The 16,324-nt window shown below is 43.8% G+C and overlaps 1 protein-coding gene across 1 annotated transcript; it reads left to right on the forward strand.

The window, feature by feature from the left end:
• Nucleotides 1–9,514: 9,514 nt before the first annotated feature.
• On the forward strand, nt 9,515–14,530 carry ING2 (inhibitor of growth family member 2). The gene is given in 3 exon segments (XM_039700189.1): nt 9,515–9,774; nt 9,776–10,044; nt 13,265–14,530. Coding segments are annotated over 3 exon segments (1,134 nt in total). The 5' UTR covers nt 9,515–9,580; the 3' UTR covers nt 13,936–14,530.
• Nucleotides 14,531–16,324: the final 1,794 nt, after the last annotated feature.

The raw sequence follows: 16,324 nt of genomic DNA on the forward strand, positions 1-16,324 counted from the left end.
GGCCTGAGGGCGCTGGGGCTGCGGCCACAAGGGGCGGGGCCGAGGCGCTGTATTTGCATAGCGCGTTCCCGGCACCGCTCCGTTCCCCCGCGGTCTCTTTCTGCGGCCGTCCGGGGCCGTAGCGCCCCTCGGGGGGCGGCCAGGCCACCTGCCCGCTGTGCATCGCCTGGGGAGACTAGCAGGGAGGCAAACGCAATGTAAAGAAAAAAAAATTAAAAAAAAATCTCACCCTGCCCTCGAAGGTATCCTGGCTGCCGCGGTTTATATATCCTCATTGGGTGCTGAGGATGCCGGGATGTTCTGAAGACCTGCTCGCTAGGCCACGCACGGAGGACTTGCGTTCCTCATGGGCCGCGCGCCCGCCTAGGGGAAAGTCCCCGGACCGCAGGCAGAGAGTGCCGGGCGCTGCCGCGCCCCCGCCCGCCGCCGCCTCACTCACCCCGCCGAGACGCCCGCGGGCCGAGCGGATGAGCGCGGGGCGGGCTCTCGTCACGGCCACAGACACGCAGGTAGCGCGGCAGGCGCGCCAACAGAACGGGGCTCACTCTCAGGCCATCCTCTTTTGCCGGCGGGGCGGCACGGGGCGCCTCAGGGCTGGCTGGTGCCTCCCTCAGCCTTGCTTGGGCAAGAGCGTGTGGCGGCGACCCGCTGCTGCCCCGCCAGTGGCGTGCAGGACCAGCGGGCCCGCAGGTGCCTCCTGGCGCGCAGCATTATTAAAGTTGGAAAAGAATTGGGATCATCGAGTCCAGCCGTTGACCGAACACCATCTTGTCAACCAGACCACGGCACTAAGTGCCGTGTCCAGTCTTTCCTTAAAAACCTCTAGGGACGGTGACTCCACCACCTCCCTGCGCAGCCTGCTCCAATGCTTGGCAACCCTTTCTGTGAAGGAATGTCTCCTATTGTCCAACCTGAGCACATTCTGTTGGGGAGGCGCTTCGGGCGGAGCACTCACTGCCTGAAAAGGCTTTCCCCCCTTCCCTGCTCCAGGAACAGCAAGAGGCCCGGTGGCAGTTCCCTGCCGCGGGCACTCGGCCCCGCAGAAGTTCCTGGAGCACCCACGGGAGGGCTCGGTGCTGTCGGAGCGTGGGCACAAACGCTGACACAGCACCGGCTACAAGCACAGCGGGCTCTTAGCCAGGCTGTGCTGTGCAGGGCGTACCTACCCCCGGGATCCCCTGCTCCACCTGCTCTGCCAGTGCATGCCACCAGTGTTATTTGCCCACTTTAATTAGATGCTCATGCTTAAACTCCCAGGTGCCAACTCGCCAAGATGCTGCTGCCCTGCTGAAAAACTGAATTAATTTCATAGGCAGTGCTGCTTTCGCCTCTAGTATGTCAAGCAAATAGCACATCATCATGCCCCACTGTGGAATAAAGCCCTCTGCTGCACTACAGTCATGTCTGGGCATATAAACCATGACAGAAGAGCACCGGCAGAGATCCCCAAAATGACATAAAATTCGGGCATCTTAGACCCAAAACAAATTGTTTATTACCTTACCCAAATTATTTTTGGGTATTTTACCCTAAAATATTATTTTTTAAAATAATATTTTAAAATAAAATTTTTAAAAATTCTTTTTGTTATTTTACCCTAAAAGCTCCCAAGCAGCCCAGAGACAATGCTTCCTTCTGGTTCATTCCATCTTGGTATTTTTGAAGTTTCTGTAGTGAGCCCAGGTCTGCTAAATGGTGTCTTTCTCTTTGGCTGAGCCTCAGACATGTGGCCTATATGCAGGCACAGCACAGTTTGTAAACCCTGTTATTTCCTACACCTGCTGTTCCTCTCCCAGCAATATCCTCATGGTGACCTCTTTCCAGCCATGTCAGAGCCCCACAAGACAGAGGAGACCAGCATGCAGAGCAGAGAGCACCTCTGCAGAGTTGGTGGTGGCAGCTCTGAGTGCCTCACAGGAGAGCCCCGAAAGGGTGCACAAGAAACCACCTGGCCTGAGCTGTTATTTTGGCTGCTGTCATAGCCACTGAACTACTCCAGTGCCTTTCTTTTCTCCTGTGATCCTGCATGTGATCACCTATATGTATGTGGGGAAAGAGAGATTTCAAATTAAAACACTATCAAAGAACCCATCCCCAAAGAAACAACTAAACTGGGGCACAGCTCTATGAAGTCTTGTTTTTTTGGCCGAGAAACTGTGATGAAATCTCAGTGTCCCAGTTTCACCTACTAAAAGGATGTATTTAAAGCTGTATGAAGCACCTGCTATACAGGCTAAAGACCACATAAAGCTTGCGGAGACAAGCTGAAGCTTGTGCAGTGACTGATGTGTGTTTGTTTTTTTCTTTTTTTGGCCCTAAAATTGCACCATAGCACCTTAATGACTTGAACTGGTTCTGTGCATGTGTGAACAAAATGGTCTCACTTGTAGGTTATGGTAAATGTTGGTCTTCAAGTTTGTTAGCAGGAGACAATATGTCAAACATCAAACTTCCCTAGCCTATAGGTTAAACTAAGCTGACATGACATGGTCTAGTGGTCCAGAGACTGAGGGAAAAAAGTGGACATTGAAAGAATTTTGATGCTGTCTCTCTCTTTCACTGGGCAAATCTGTCCCCGAGCTTGTAAGTTGCAAAATACAGAGAAAATATCTGTATTTTTAAAGTTTTTCTTTCAGCTAGATTTTATAGAGACTGAGGGAAAAAAGCGGACATTGAAAGAATTTTTATGCTGTCTCTCTCACTGGGCAAATCTGTCCCCGAGCTTGTAAGTTGCAAAATACAGAGAAAATAAAAGCAATATCTGTATTTTTAAAGTTTTTCTTTCAGCTAGATTTTAATTTTTGCAATCTTTTTGCATAATGTATAATATGCCATGCTCTTTGTTCAGGTAACAACAATTAACTTGTGTTTGTGTACGTGCCTTCTAGATGGTTCTGTTAGTTGCCACTGCCACAGCAAAGGCACTGCCATTAGGTAAGTTAAGCATTATTAAGAAAATGCTGTCATTAAATCTGCTGTCAGGATGCATCAATTTCTAGTCTGTGATTAATTAACTCACAGATGAGCATTTAGGAAAACAGGTTTTATGTTGATACCTGGTAACAGTTTCAAATATGTTGTAGGCTAATTACGAAAATGGTGCATGATAATTTCTGAGCACTACTGCCTGTTCCTAAGGTAATGGAATATTGAGTTACAGTGGTTACCAGCTATGTATCTTCCTCCTCTAGTAATATTCCTGCAACTGAAAAAGCATTGTTCAGCTCCAACATGTGATCCTGCAGCCCTTTAAAGTTTTCATTGCCTCTGGTGGTCAAGTAACATTAACTGTTAAGCCCAAGTGCAAAAGGACTTCTCAATATGAATGTAGAGATGAATCACATTGGGCAAGAGATGTTTTGTCACTAGTAAGAAAACTGATCTAACCAATGGCTTTACAAAATCCTCTGATGTTTTACATTTTACATTTCAAGTCTTCCGGTATCTAGCCTGGAGAAGAGACAGCTGAGAGAGGATCTTATCAATGTCTATAGGTGTCCAAAGGGAAGGTGTCAAGAGGATGGAGCCAGGCTCTGCCAGGTGGTACCAAGAAACAGGACAAGAGGCAACATGCAGAAATGCATATATAGGAAGTTCCACCTGAATATGAGGAAGAACTTCTTTACTGTGCAGGTAACCAAACACTGGAACAGATTGCCCAGAGAAGTTGTGGAATCTCCATCTCCAGGGAGGTTCAAAAGCTGTCTGGACACAACCTGTGCAATGTGCTCTAGGGGACCCAGCCTGAGCAGGGAAACTGGACCAGATGACTCCCTGTGGTCTCTTCTAGCCTCACCTGTTCTGTTATTTTGTGATTTTAACTGCAGCTAAGTTTTATGTTCAGTCAGATGCTGCCCATATTTTGACAGCAGTCTTCCAGCCTAAAGCCTCCTTTAGTTTGGTGTAAATGCCACATTTCTCATTATTTTGGGGAAGAGGATGTTTGAGAGGCAGGAATTTATTCATCTTGTTTAACTATTATTTTTTCTCACAATTACAACTGAATAATAAAGCAAATGTAAACTCTGTCTGTTCTTGGGGGAAAAAACCCTGTACCCTGGTCATACCGCAGTAGTAAAGGATAATACCACTTTTTGGTAACTTGGAGTAAGTGATGGCACTGAAAATTTTGCTTAGCAGAAGCACTGCTAGAAAACCCCTAATGTGGGTGATTTTTTGCTACAGGTCCTAGAGGTGCTGTATTACTCTCTGGTGCTATTTGTGGTGACTTTTCAGTTGCACTAGAAATTAATAATTTTTACTAGGTGAGGATAAGCGGATTCCAAAGGAGAAAAAAAAATCCACACTAGGAGGGAAATAAAATGAGGCTTCCTCCTGTTTGTTGCATAGTTTTAATGACATATGCCAAAACTCTGTCCAAGTTTTCAGGGGAACTCTGAAATTCATAAATGGTAATCATAGGCATATAATTACCCCATTTTCACATATAGAGTGGAATTCATTTCAGTGACTTCTGTGACAAGAGACCTGGGCTCCCCTTACAGTCAATGGAGACATTTTTAGAGCAAGACCTATTTATCCTAAGATTCTCATTCCACATATTTAGCTGGATGACTCCCACCTTTATTTCCTGAGCTGGAAAGAAAAATTAACATCTGGATATAGGAGAGTATTATGAATGTCTTAAACTATCACCTACTGAAAATTTCTGCAGGTGTGCTGCCCACCCTCATTTAATAATCTTGATTACAAAGTGTATATATGTTCTTCACAAAAGGAAGAAGTAAGAATGTGTTTTTCTTTCATGTGACGTGCTGAGAAACAAAATCACAGAAATGCAGCATCCATGTCAGTGGGTACCTCAGGTAAGAACACACAAAAATCCTGTCTTCATTGTGTGCAAAAGGGTCTTGATTCTTTTCCCTTAAATTTATGTGGATTCTTCCACTTATTAGAATGAAAGAGGATCAGGTTTCAGGGCTGAGGTGAGACAAGAAAGATGGCTGTCAATGCAGTAAGATTACCTTGCTACCATTTCTAATTTGGCTTCCCTAAACATCATCTGCACACCTCCCGAGGTTTTTCACGTGGTGATCAGTTCTGGAGCTGGAAACCAAATCCAGTGATCATTTCTGCTTTATAACAGTAGCTGAGGAAATGGAGTTACTGTCTGAAAGCAGTTCCTGGAGAGAAGTACAGGGAAATGTTACTTGAGACACAAGTGGACAAATCCATGTTGTAAATGACAGGGAATGATCCATGTGGTGCTATCACTGCAGTGGCCAGATGCTGCTCCCAGCTGATCAGCAATATTCCCCTCCTCTGAGGAGCTGCAGCTCCCATGCCAGCCAAGCATGCTCCATAGCACCTGTGAGAAGCTGGTGGTGTCCAGCTCCTGCTGATTTCCAGAGAGTATTCCAAACAGAGCTGATAGCCTCAAAAAGGAGCAGTGTGGTTCCACTCAAAACAAAGTGACAATGTGTCAGTATGCTCTGATGAAAGCAATGAAGTCATATATAAGTGAATTTCATAACATGTCCTGCCTTGGGCCTACCAATTCTCAAAATACTTTTTGTTGTGGCATTAGAGTATGGAAACTGAATGTGAAGAACCGTAATAAATAAATAAACAAACAAACAGTTATTACAAAATAAAGCATGGAGTAAACTTAGTCTGCACTTTTTAGTCCCCTTTTCAATCTGCTTATGGTGAAATTAGCAGAACCTATCTGCTTAAAGAAAAAATTGAGCAGGATATTGTGGCTGCCCTCTTTTCCATGTTAATACAAGTCAACTGGTTACTAAGTCAGATTCAGGAAGAGATTTTATTTTATTGCATATTGGCAGAAAACAGAGTAGGTGTTGTGGATGAGGAAGAACATATCTCTCCTGATAAGTGCAGGATATTTGTTGCTTGGTACTAGAAAGCTCTTTGGTACAGTTGAGGATGAAGCTAACAGGCAAAAAAGCACATCCCAGTATTTTCAGTACTGTTTCGTTTATTATCTGATTGAAATTATCTGTTGTCTTATTTTTAAGTATTCTACACTTGTGTAAATGAAAGAGAAAAATAGTAATAATAGTGAATTCATATGATTTGTATTCCACCAGATAAATCCAGCCTAATATTTAAAGAAAATAAAAAGCAATGTCTGGCATTACAGGGATGTATGTTTTTTGGATGACCTGATGTTACAGAAGCTTTTGAGAATAGCTTACCTGGTCAAACACAGTAGTATCTCTGGCAAGGACAGCCTCTTCCAAGAATATCACCTGTACAAAACTCTGCTATGGCCTATTGCTTCCTTCAGCTGACTCTTAAGCCCATCTGGCTTGTACTCATTCTTTTTTAAAGCTGTTTATTTTTGTGGTATCTCGGATAATTCTTCATCCTTTTCATCTCATGAAAGACAGAGAAGCATTTCTGACAAGAAACATATATAATCAAAAATCAGTTATTTTTCTTAAAAAAAAGGACCTTGTTGTCATCCTTTGAGCATTCCTACTAAATGCTAAGAAGGTCTTTCACAATTACAGCCCCCTGTGGACTGTCCTCATCAATAATGCTGCTTTTCTTTTTCCACAGCCTGAAACACTTCCTGGGTTATCAACAGAAAGCAAGAAAAAAATAAAAAAAGCAAAACCAAACAAACCAAATAAAACCAAACCCAAACCAAATCAAACAAACAAACAAACAACCCCCCCACCAACAAAAAAAACCTCACCAAAGTAAAACAAACAACACAAAAACCCAAACCAAACCAAAATCAAAATAAAAAAACCCTAACCAACTTGTGTATTATTATGTGAAACAGGACAGGAATCATCTGTGTTTTGAAGATTTACAATCAGGATTACGAAAGATGAGAGGCAAAACTTTAACTGGAAAAAATAAGAGTTAGATTAAATCTCTGGAAATATTTTTATCATAGTTATCTGTAATATGATAAGATCATCTTTCACAAAAAGAAGGGGAATACTCTGGTTGGAACTTTAAAAACCTATACTGGTAATTGTAAAGAAACAAAAACAGTTGGGATCTATTCTCCCTGAAAACTGGTATTAGTTTAGACATACATAGATAAATCTAAATAAACTGGATGTAGGAGCTCTCTGTATTACTTACCCTTTTAGACAACTACTGAGATATGTTTGTACACCCTAATATCACATCCGTGTGTATGTCAGCCTCAAGCTGACAGTTTCCCACTTGGCAGAGAGGGTTGGTGGAAACGTGTCATCACTCTGCCTGTCCATCTCTACAATTAGCAAGGTTTTGCTCTACCATGCCTGCTCCTATCTCCAGATTATTCTCACATACAGACAGTGAAAGAAGGGACACAGTTGGTTCTCAGAGCTATCAATCAACCTGCAAACTTGAGCCCAATACATCAAAATTCTCCTGTGCTTGCTCCTAGCCATTCTGAGGCATGAGCAAAGCAGAGAATTCAATCAGCTCTTCTTGCTTTCCTTTCCCCTGAGGCTTCAAACATGCAGCAAGCCAAGGCTTCTTTTTTCCTAGGGAAATCTGGTCCACTGCTGCATTCTTAAGGTTCCCCAAAATTTAAATTTTTATTTTAGTGTCTGAAAGCAGCAGACACCACCTAAATTCAGAAATCATTAGCTATTCTCTGCTGTACCTTAGATACTGTTTCTCCCATAGTGACAAACAGCAAGATTTTAGCACAGAAATCACCTGTAACAAATGCTATGAATTATTTTCTTGGCAATTTCTTTACTGACAGTGAATACACAGTTTCTTGTGAGAAAAAAAATATGCCAAAATGTCTGGTTTAAATTCATACTTAATAGTAATTAACATTTAATTTTAAATAACATGTTAATTTTGAATTAACATTTTTGCTTTATTTTTTCTGCTCTGTAGGGGAATCTCCTATTTCTTAGCTCTATTTCTTCATGAGATGGCAGAATGTTACACCCATCAAACTTACTATAAGCAGAAACACGACCCCTAAAAAGGGCCAACACCTTTGTCAAGAATATTGTATCAATTATATTTATCCAGGTCCTTTTCACTGGCATACAGATAGTGCTTTTTCTGCACAGTGTTATCTGTTAATACTATGTACAAAAATTCAGTCTTCAGTTACTTCAGTTACTCAGAAGTGACAGCAATGAACGCCACACAGTAAAGTCCCAGTGAGTTCGTGCCAATGGAAGCCAAGGTAACCAGGTTATTGCCACTTTCTAAATCTATTTGTGCAAAAATGAGACAAGTAGCAAGGCTTCACTAGCCTGAGCTGTAACAGTGAAAAAAAAAAAAAAGAAAAAAAAAAGAGAAAAAAAAAAGGCAGCTGGTTTTACAGGGGTTACACTGTAAATTCAAACTGTTGATTTTAAGATGAAGGTGCACTCTTAGGAACATTAACACACAGAATTACAGACTTCCTGTTTTTTTGGCCAGAGTGACATCAGTATACTAAAGGATGTTTTGAAAGTACTGCCTACAACTTTGTTTTCATTCATTTTTAGGACCTTGCCAACACATTGCTGACTTGGACAAAGCTGACTGATTGCAGCTACAATTACTCAACAGCTTGGACACAGACATATGAAAACCCTGCCATGTAGAACACCTGCCTAGCGGCTGTGAGACTTGGAAGTTAGGAATGTTTACATAGTTCTGTGAACTAGGGTCTTCAGAAAATAACACTTGCAGACTGCCATCATGTGAGACACTCATTTTCCTGTAGGAGTAGCCATGGAGCTATTTGGTGCAGGCCACATAGAGACAGAATCCCAGGAAAAAGGAGTCTGGATGGGATCCTTGGGAGGCCACCAAAGCAGAGCCAGCTTCACACCAGATCAGGTTGTGTCAGGCCACATCCAGGGAGGCTCGAAAAATATCCAAGGATGGAGATGATGCAGCTTCTCTGTGCTGCTTCAGCACTACTCCAGATCATGCCACCCTGACATGCTGCCTGCTCACCTGGAGGTAGGAATGTAAAACAGAAGGGAGTCTAGGGATTTGAATTTCTTCATTTCTTCCCCTGAATCAATAATCTCTGATTGGTTTTTGTTTGATGGTTTTTCGCTACATTTACCCCGGATATCTTTTGGGATGCCTGAAATATAAGTGAAACAATGCAAAATATGCAGGTCTCCTCAGGGTGTTTCAAGACTCGACAAAATAATTTTCTTTTCCTCATGCTTACCAATTATTATTCATGTCGTAAAGAACTGAAAAATGTCGCAAAGAGAAGTGGAGATGAAATCTTGACATTTTAGTATATAGTTAAAAAGTATAATTTAATTTTGTTTCCTACTATGATTGTTGTGGCCAAGATTTGATACAAATTCTGCAACGGGCATGGGAAAGAGAGGCTACTCCGTCAAATTTTTGAGATTTGCTATTTGGCGAGTGCCGTTTAAAGGCCAAAATTCGTTGATACCTTATTTAAAATACTCTTGATTTCTCAGGATACAGATGTCACTCAGCCTCCCTAACAGACAGCTGACCCCAGACGCTCCGTGCTCTCCCGCAAGGCAGGCCAGGGGCCCGCACGGCGGCGGCTCCGCGGAAGCGCCGGAGCCGCCGGGCGCCTTTACGGGAGGCCCCGCCCCCCGCGCGCGCTCCCGCCCCTCCGCGCGCCGGGCCAATGGGAGCGCGCGCCTGGGGAAGGCGGGAGAATGCGAACCCCTGGCAGCGCCGCCGGCCGCGCCTTATAAGGGCAGGGCCTCGCGCATGCGCGCTGCGGGCAGGGGCGGGGGCGCGGAGCGGGGGTTTTGCTCCGGCGGCGGCACCGCGGGAAGGGGCGCGCGACCCGCGGGACCCCGCGGAGGGGCGGCCGCACCGGAGGAGAAGACGGAGAAGGGAGCGGGGCCGCCGCAAGGACCCCGCGCCCGGTGCGGGCGGCGCGGCGGCGGCGGCGGATGTGCTGCTGGCGCGGGGGGATGATGCTGGCGGGGCCACAGCTGGTGGCGGGGCCGGCGGCGCCGGGCGGGGAGCGGGCCCGGCTGCTCTCGCTCTACGTGCAGGACTACCTGGAGTGCGTGGAGTCTCTGCCGCTGGACATCCAGCGCAACGCCTCGCTGCTGCGGGAGATGGACACGCAGTGCCAAGGTGGGCGCCGCCGCGGGGCACCGGGCGGCGGGGAAACAGGGGAAAGGGGACGGCCTCCAGCGCCGCACATGCGCCCGGCGCGGAGGAGCCGGGGCCGGGGGGAAACCCTGCCGGGGCCCCGCGGGGCTGAGCTTGCGGGGCGCGGGGCTCCCGGTCGGTGCCGGGGAAGGCCGCCCCGCCTCGGGGCCGCCCGAACCGGCGCTAGGCCCCGGCTCCGCCGTGCGGGGCCGCTTCCGCCCCGCCGGCAGCCCTGCCGCCGGAGGTGGGCTCCGGAAATCGGCCTCCCCGCAGCTCCTCCCGCCGTGCGGAGCCGGGGGCGGCGTCCCGGCGGAGCCCAGCGCCCGTCCCACGGCAGAGCGCACGCACCGTGGGGGCGGGGATGCACACAGCGCCAGCAGCGTGCCCTTGGGTCGTGGAGGGAGGCTGGGGAGCGGCAGGTTGCCCTAAACCCCATCCAGAGGCTCCTTCGGGAGGCAACTTCAGTGCCGATTAAAGACCTTGCGGGGCACAGCGGTGGCCGGCAGCTGCCAGCCGGCCCCTGCCGGGAGGCAGGAATTTGATCCCGAGGAGTCGCATCTCCCTCCTTCGGCGTGGGCAGGAGGGCACCGTGGGGACCGTCAGGGCCTCTTAGACGCTGAAGGGCCACCTCAGGAGGCAGCTGTTGTGAAGGGATTCTTTCAATTATCTTTCTAATTACCCGAGAAAACACATAAGAACAGGCTTTTGTAAGTTGCCTGGGATTTTAAAGTTTAAATGGCATAGACTTGCCTGCAGCATTTAGAATTCCTAGTCAAGGCTGGCTCTTTACCTCCTGATCCATGGTGACTAGCCAGCAATCCTCAGACTTAAATAGATTAAATATTTTCATTAGGTTGTTTATTACTATTTATCTAGCCAATACTGGGTCATATAATAAATTTATTGCTAGTTTTAACCAAAGCCTTCAATTGTTAAAAAAAAAAAAGCAACAACAAAAAATCTTCAAAACCCTAAAAGTGGGATAAAAATATTTTAGACCCAAGCAAAGCAATGCTATATTATTTCAGCTAATTTAAAAGGTAATGACAGTCTGTAGAGGAAGGAAAAAGTTACTCTTGTGCTTAGAAAACAAATAGTTTTAGCTTTTTTTCTTTTATTAGCTCCACCAAACTTAATCAGATTATCTGTAATGAACACTTGGGTTTGGGTTGGAGTTTTTTGTTTGTGGGGTTTTGGTTTTTTGGTTTTTTTTTTTGGTTTTTTTTTTAACAAAGGTTTTAGAGCTGTTTATTAGGGTGTATGAATGCCTTGTCTAATCTTAGGGGATTTACAAGAAGTTTGGTAAACTTCCATCTCTGTCAGTCCAAAACTTCTTCACTCTCTTTAGTGGATGTTAATCCATGTGAAGTTCAGCATATCTTCCCAGGCTGCATCCAGGCAGTAACCCATGTAGGACGAATGTTGTTCCCTGTCACAGCAGGAGTGAGCTACTGTTTGTGAAAGATTTCCTATATTGGGAATGCCCTACCCAGAAAACCAATCTAATCTATCTGTACCTACACTCCTGCCTCCAAAAAAAGAAGTCTGGGTGGGAGATAGGCATAACCAGAGTACAGTATTGTACAACCACACTTTCTTGTTCAACAGCATGTAAACTACCCTACTCCATGCTTTTCAGGAGCCAACAATAAGATTTTTTTAAATTTTATTTCTCTTGTCAGGGCAACAGGAAAGTGATGCAGCTGAAGGTACATGGACACAAAGCTTATGGTTTAAAAGGTAGTTGAAATGCTGATATTAAAATACAGGTTAACTTACTGGACAGGCCAGAGAATTATTTTTATCTTATCTTAGTGAAAGTCTGGAACAGAACAAAATGCAGTGGGCTCCTCTTGTCATACAGGTTTCAGAATTTATAGTAAAAAGCAGTTGTTCATGCTTAAGCTACTGTTCCAAGATATCAGCAGGAAAAAAAAATCTCTAGGAATGATGTTGAGATAACAAGCTTAAATAATTTCACAACAGTACAGACAAATTCTTTTAAAATGAAAGCAAATTATTTAAATGCAGATCTTTAGGAAGAGGTAGATTGTACTGCATAACTTCTGCTTTAGAAGTAAATAGCTTAGTACCATTTATAAACTCCCTTACCTGTTCAAATAAAATCCTAAGTTCTGACTGAACCAATACTGTACCTAACACCATACATCAAGTTTCACTGTCAGCTTTTCTAATTATTTCCTTCCCTGTTAGGAGTTTCTCTGTGCTTTATGTGTAGATCTAGTGTAACATTTGGCTTGGAAAAAGTAGTTTTAAATAAGATCCAGCAATAAAGAACAGCAGGATATAGACTAAGAATGATTTATAAGACATTTATTGATCTCCTATTTGGGTTCATTCAACTTGCTTCTTGGAACTAAATTTAGTGAAAGATTCACAGCAACTCATGCAGTTATTTTGCGTGACTTGGAAGAGGGAAAGCTTGGAAATCAAACTGTGAGCCACTCATTTACTAGTTGCTTAAAAATATCCTATGATGCAGTAAAGAGAAGGTCGCCTATTCTGAAAAGTTCAACCCTGATTTAAAATGCAGCTTGCTATAATATGTTTTGGCAGTAGGGAAAGTGTTTTGAAGGGTGTAAGTTGATTTTCATTCTGATTGTAAATTTGCTATTATATAATTTCAGTTGTCACATTCCTTTTATAACTATGGGTACTTGAAAATGTAATGCCAAACCTTGAGATGAATAAGAGGGGAAGGCAGAAGACCTGGATAAACTAATTCTGGAGTGTTATATATCATAATACATGGCAATTCTATGAATTTCAGGATTCTTCATGTGATAAAATAAGCGATTGCTTTGGTTTGCTGGCCGAGTTTTGGAATTATTATGGTAAGGATTCTTAACAGAAACTCCTTCTGTTTCAGATGGAAGGAGGATCTGGATGATCCATGCTTCAACAACTATTGTGTCCCCTCTCTTGTGTTACCCTTTTTTTTTCCAATGGCTAAAATAAGCTTGCTCTTTCTTAGAACATGAGAATATTTTCTTGCAACAGATTGTTACCTTAAACACTGATTTGATGACCACATGCACTTGAATGATATATTCAGTCTAACCCACTAGGTTATACTACAATTAAGATTTGTACTATTTCTCATCAGTTAGAAATATATTTCTGTTTTCTTGGGCATGTTCCATCTTGTGTAATTATTCCTATGATTATTTTTATTTTATAGAAGCGTTAAAAGAAATAGATGATGTCTATGAAAAATACAAGTCCGAAAATGATCCTGTTCAGAAGAAACGCTTGCAGCAGCATCTTCAGCGTGCATTAATCAACAGTCAAGAACTTGGAGATGAAAAAATTCAAATAGTTACTCAGATGCTAGAACTGGTAGAGAACAGAGCCCGTCAAATGGAAACACACTCTCAGTGCTTTCAAGATCTGTCTGAGAACGAAAAGCCTCTAGAAAAGGCCAAGATGGAGTCCTGCCAGCCAGAGAGATCCTCGCGTAGACCTCGTCGGCAGCGAACCAGCGAGAGCCGCGACCTGTGCCACATAGCGAATGGCATCGATGACTGCGACGACCAGCCACCTAAAGAGAAAAGATCAAAATCTTCCAAGAAGAAAAAACGCTCCAAAGCCAAACAGGAGAGAGAGGTTTCACCTGTAGAATTTGCAATTGATCCCAATGAACCAACTTACTGCTTATGCAACCAAGTGTCTTACGGCGAAATGATAGGATGTGACAATGAACAGTGCCCTATTGAGTGGTTCCACTTTTCCTGTGTTGGACTCACGTACAAACCAAAGGGGAAATGGTATTGCCCCAAGTGCAGAGGAGACAATGAGAAAACAATGGACAAATGTACTGACAAATCAAAAAAAGATAGGAGATCGAGGTAGTGAAAACAATTTGTTTTAAAGAGTTGATCCTTTTATATTAAAATGTTTCATTTCCACAGAACATTGTTTTAGGAAATGCATAAGACTATGCAATAATTTTTAATCTATAATATTAATATTAAAAACTGTTATAACTTCTGTGATCTTTAACTTTCTGCACTGAATAACCAAATAATTGAAACAGGGTGGCTTCAGACCTTTCACAGAAGACATTACAAGCAGATGGCTCTTGGTTTCAATTTACCCCATTCGTATTTTAAAGAACCTTGTGAATCCTGAAATAATGGTGGTGGGAAAGATAATGAAAAACTTCTTATGTTATGGTAAAGGGGTTGAAAGGCCTCATATCTCTGCTAGCATCTTAACAACTGAGTTTGTTCTTTATTCCAGGTTTTACATTTTCAGTTTTTGTGTTAACATCATGCGTTTGGAGTTAGGGGTTTTGAATTCAGCTGTAACTGTAAAAGTCTTCCGAGCTATAAGCAGACCTCTCTGGTGACTTTCATATGACCAGTATGTTATTGCAAGGAAGAAAATACCACTAACTTAAACTTTTCTTTTTTGCCAACATTAAACTCTTGTCTTTGTGACTATACTTGGAAGTCAGTTTTTGGGTATGATATAATTATGGTGTATACTCAGTTTTTGATAATAGGTTTTGTCAAGCATCCTGATATGGTCTTTATCATTTAAAATGATCTCTCTATCAGCCTTGAAACGGCAGAAGGATCCTTTGAGAGGAGGGGATACTAACATTTCAGGTAACAGGAACTGTAAATGTGATGGAATCTTCATTATAATCCATCTGTAGAGAGCTGAAACATGACTGGTGTTCTCTAGGGTGTAAACTTTGCTCTTCCTTAAGCAGGATTTGTGTGTGCATGTGGCCAAACCTGGGTTTAGGCACAGCACCAAAGTTCTTGGACTTGGGCCACTACCTCAAAAGCCTGAAGGCAAAAGCTTTCAATAAAAAGTTGATAGATAATTAAAAAAAAATATAAGCATGCATGGCACAGAGCCAATAGACGAATCCCAGCAGGTCTCTGACAGGTGATGTAAGAGCATTGTCCTGAAGTATGCCAGTAATATCTAAACACTACTTGGGTGGTAGTTAAAAGTGAACTCCCTCACCCCCATGCCTTAAAGGAGGTGAAAAAACCATGAAAACAGCTGTTGCTGCTCCTTTGCAATGGGAGGTGCTAATGGAGAAGTGAGTGGGGTACCAAGCTCAGCCCTAGGGTTCCTGCTCAGCAGTGCTCTTGACACTGGAATTGGGGTGGGTTGGCAAGGCAGGGTGGGCTGGCTGTGGGGTTACCCGAGGGTGGGCTGCAAGTGCTCAGAAGTTCCTGTAGTCTCTGTCTCTCGCAGCTAAGGTTTTCCTTGACAGTACAAAGGGAATAGTGACACCAGCTCTGGCCAAGCCCGGTGAGAAGGCGGCTGAGCTGTGCTGAGGGCGGCCCAGAAGGCAGGCAGGTGAGCAGAAGCGAGCTGGGATGGATGAACGCCATCAGAACTTCCTGCATCTCCACTAGAGGGCCGTGCCAGCTGGGGCTGGAGGGTGGAATGTGCCAAGCAGGGCACAAAGCCTCGCTGCTGTCAGACCAGATGGCACAAATCAGTGCACAGCATGCTCAGTATTGCAAGGTAAGTAACATTCCAAGCCTGTGTGATCAGGTATGATCTGATTCCATAGCAGGATTGAGCATTTGCGAGTCGTTAACATGTACCAGAGGGGAGTAGAAAGGCAGAGGTTTGAATTTTTGCTCTAAAATTGTAGGTTTATGAAGTGGAGTAGTGCTCTAGTAGGGAGATCCGGACCACAGTAAGTAAACAGTTCCTGCAGGAAACTTCTGTAATGGCTCTGACTATCAGAAGGATAGGACAGAGGGTAAACCTTATCCCTACCTTGCTTTCCAGCCCCACTGGCTGATCTCAGATTGCAAAAATAGTCTTGAGGGGCTGGATCATGGCTATTGATGGAGAATGATCAGACCTACTGTTGGAGATGAGTGGCAGTAAGTTGTCTTCTGAGCATTTGATTCTTTTTTTTTTTATTACGGCTTAGGGATTGTCAAATGTCCTTCTTGAAAAGATTGATTGGAAGCCTTGGGCTGAGGATTATATGAACATCTAATGTTTATCTAAAATGGACATGCTCCCTAGTATTAAAAACAAACATTGCTTAAGTAAGCATTGAAGTTGCAGAACAAAGTACAAGTGAAATTGTAACTAATAATGTTACTGATTTATCTGGAAAAGTATTGCTTGAATTTGTACTGGATAAATCAAGAATACTTCTTTCCAATGCAGAGAGGAAATCTGGGAGCCTTACATAATTAATCTGAAATAATTGCTGAAGTAGGAAGTGTATGTTGGGGTGTTACAGAAA

Source organism: Passer montanus, unplaced genomic scaffold (assembly GCF_014805655.1).
Source record: "Passer montanus isolate IOZ18808 unplaced genomic scaffold, ASM1480565v1 scaffold14, whole genome shotgun sequence".
NCBI classification, from domain to species: Eukaryota; Metazoa; Chordata; class Aves; order Passeriformes; family Passeridae; genus Passer; species Passer montanus.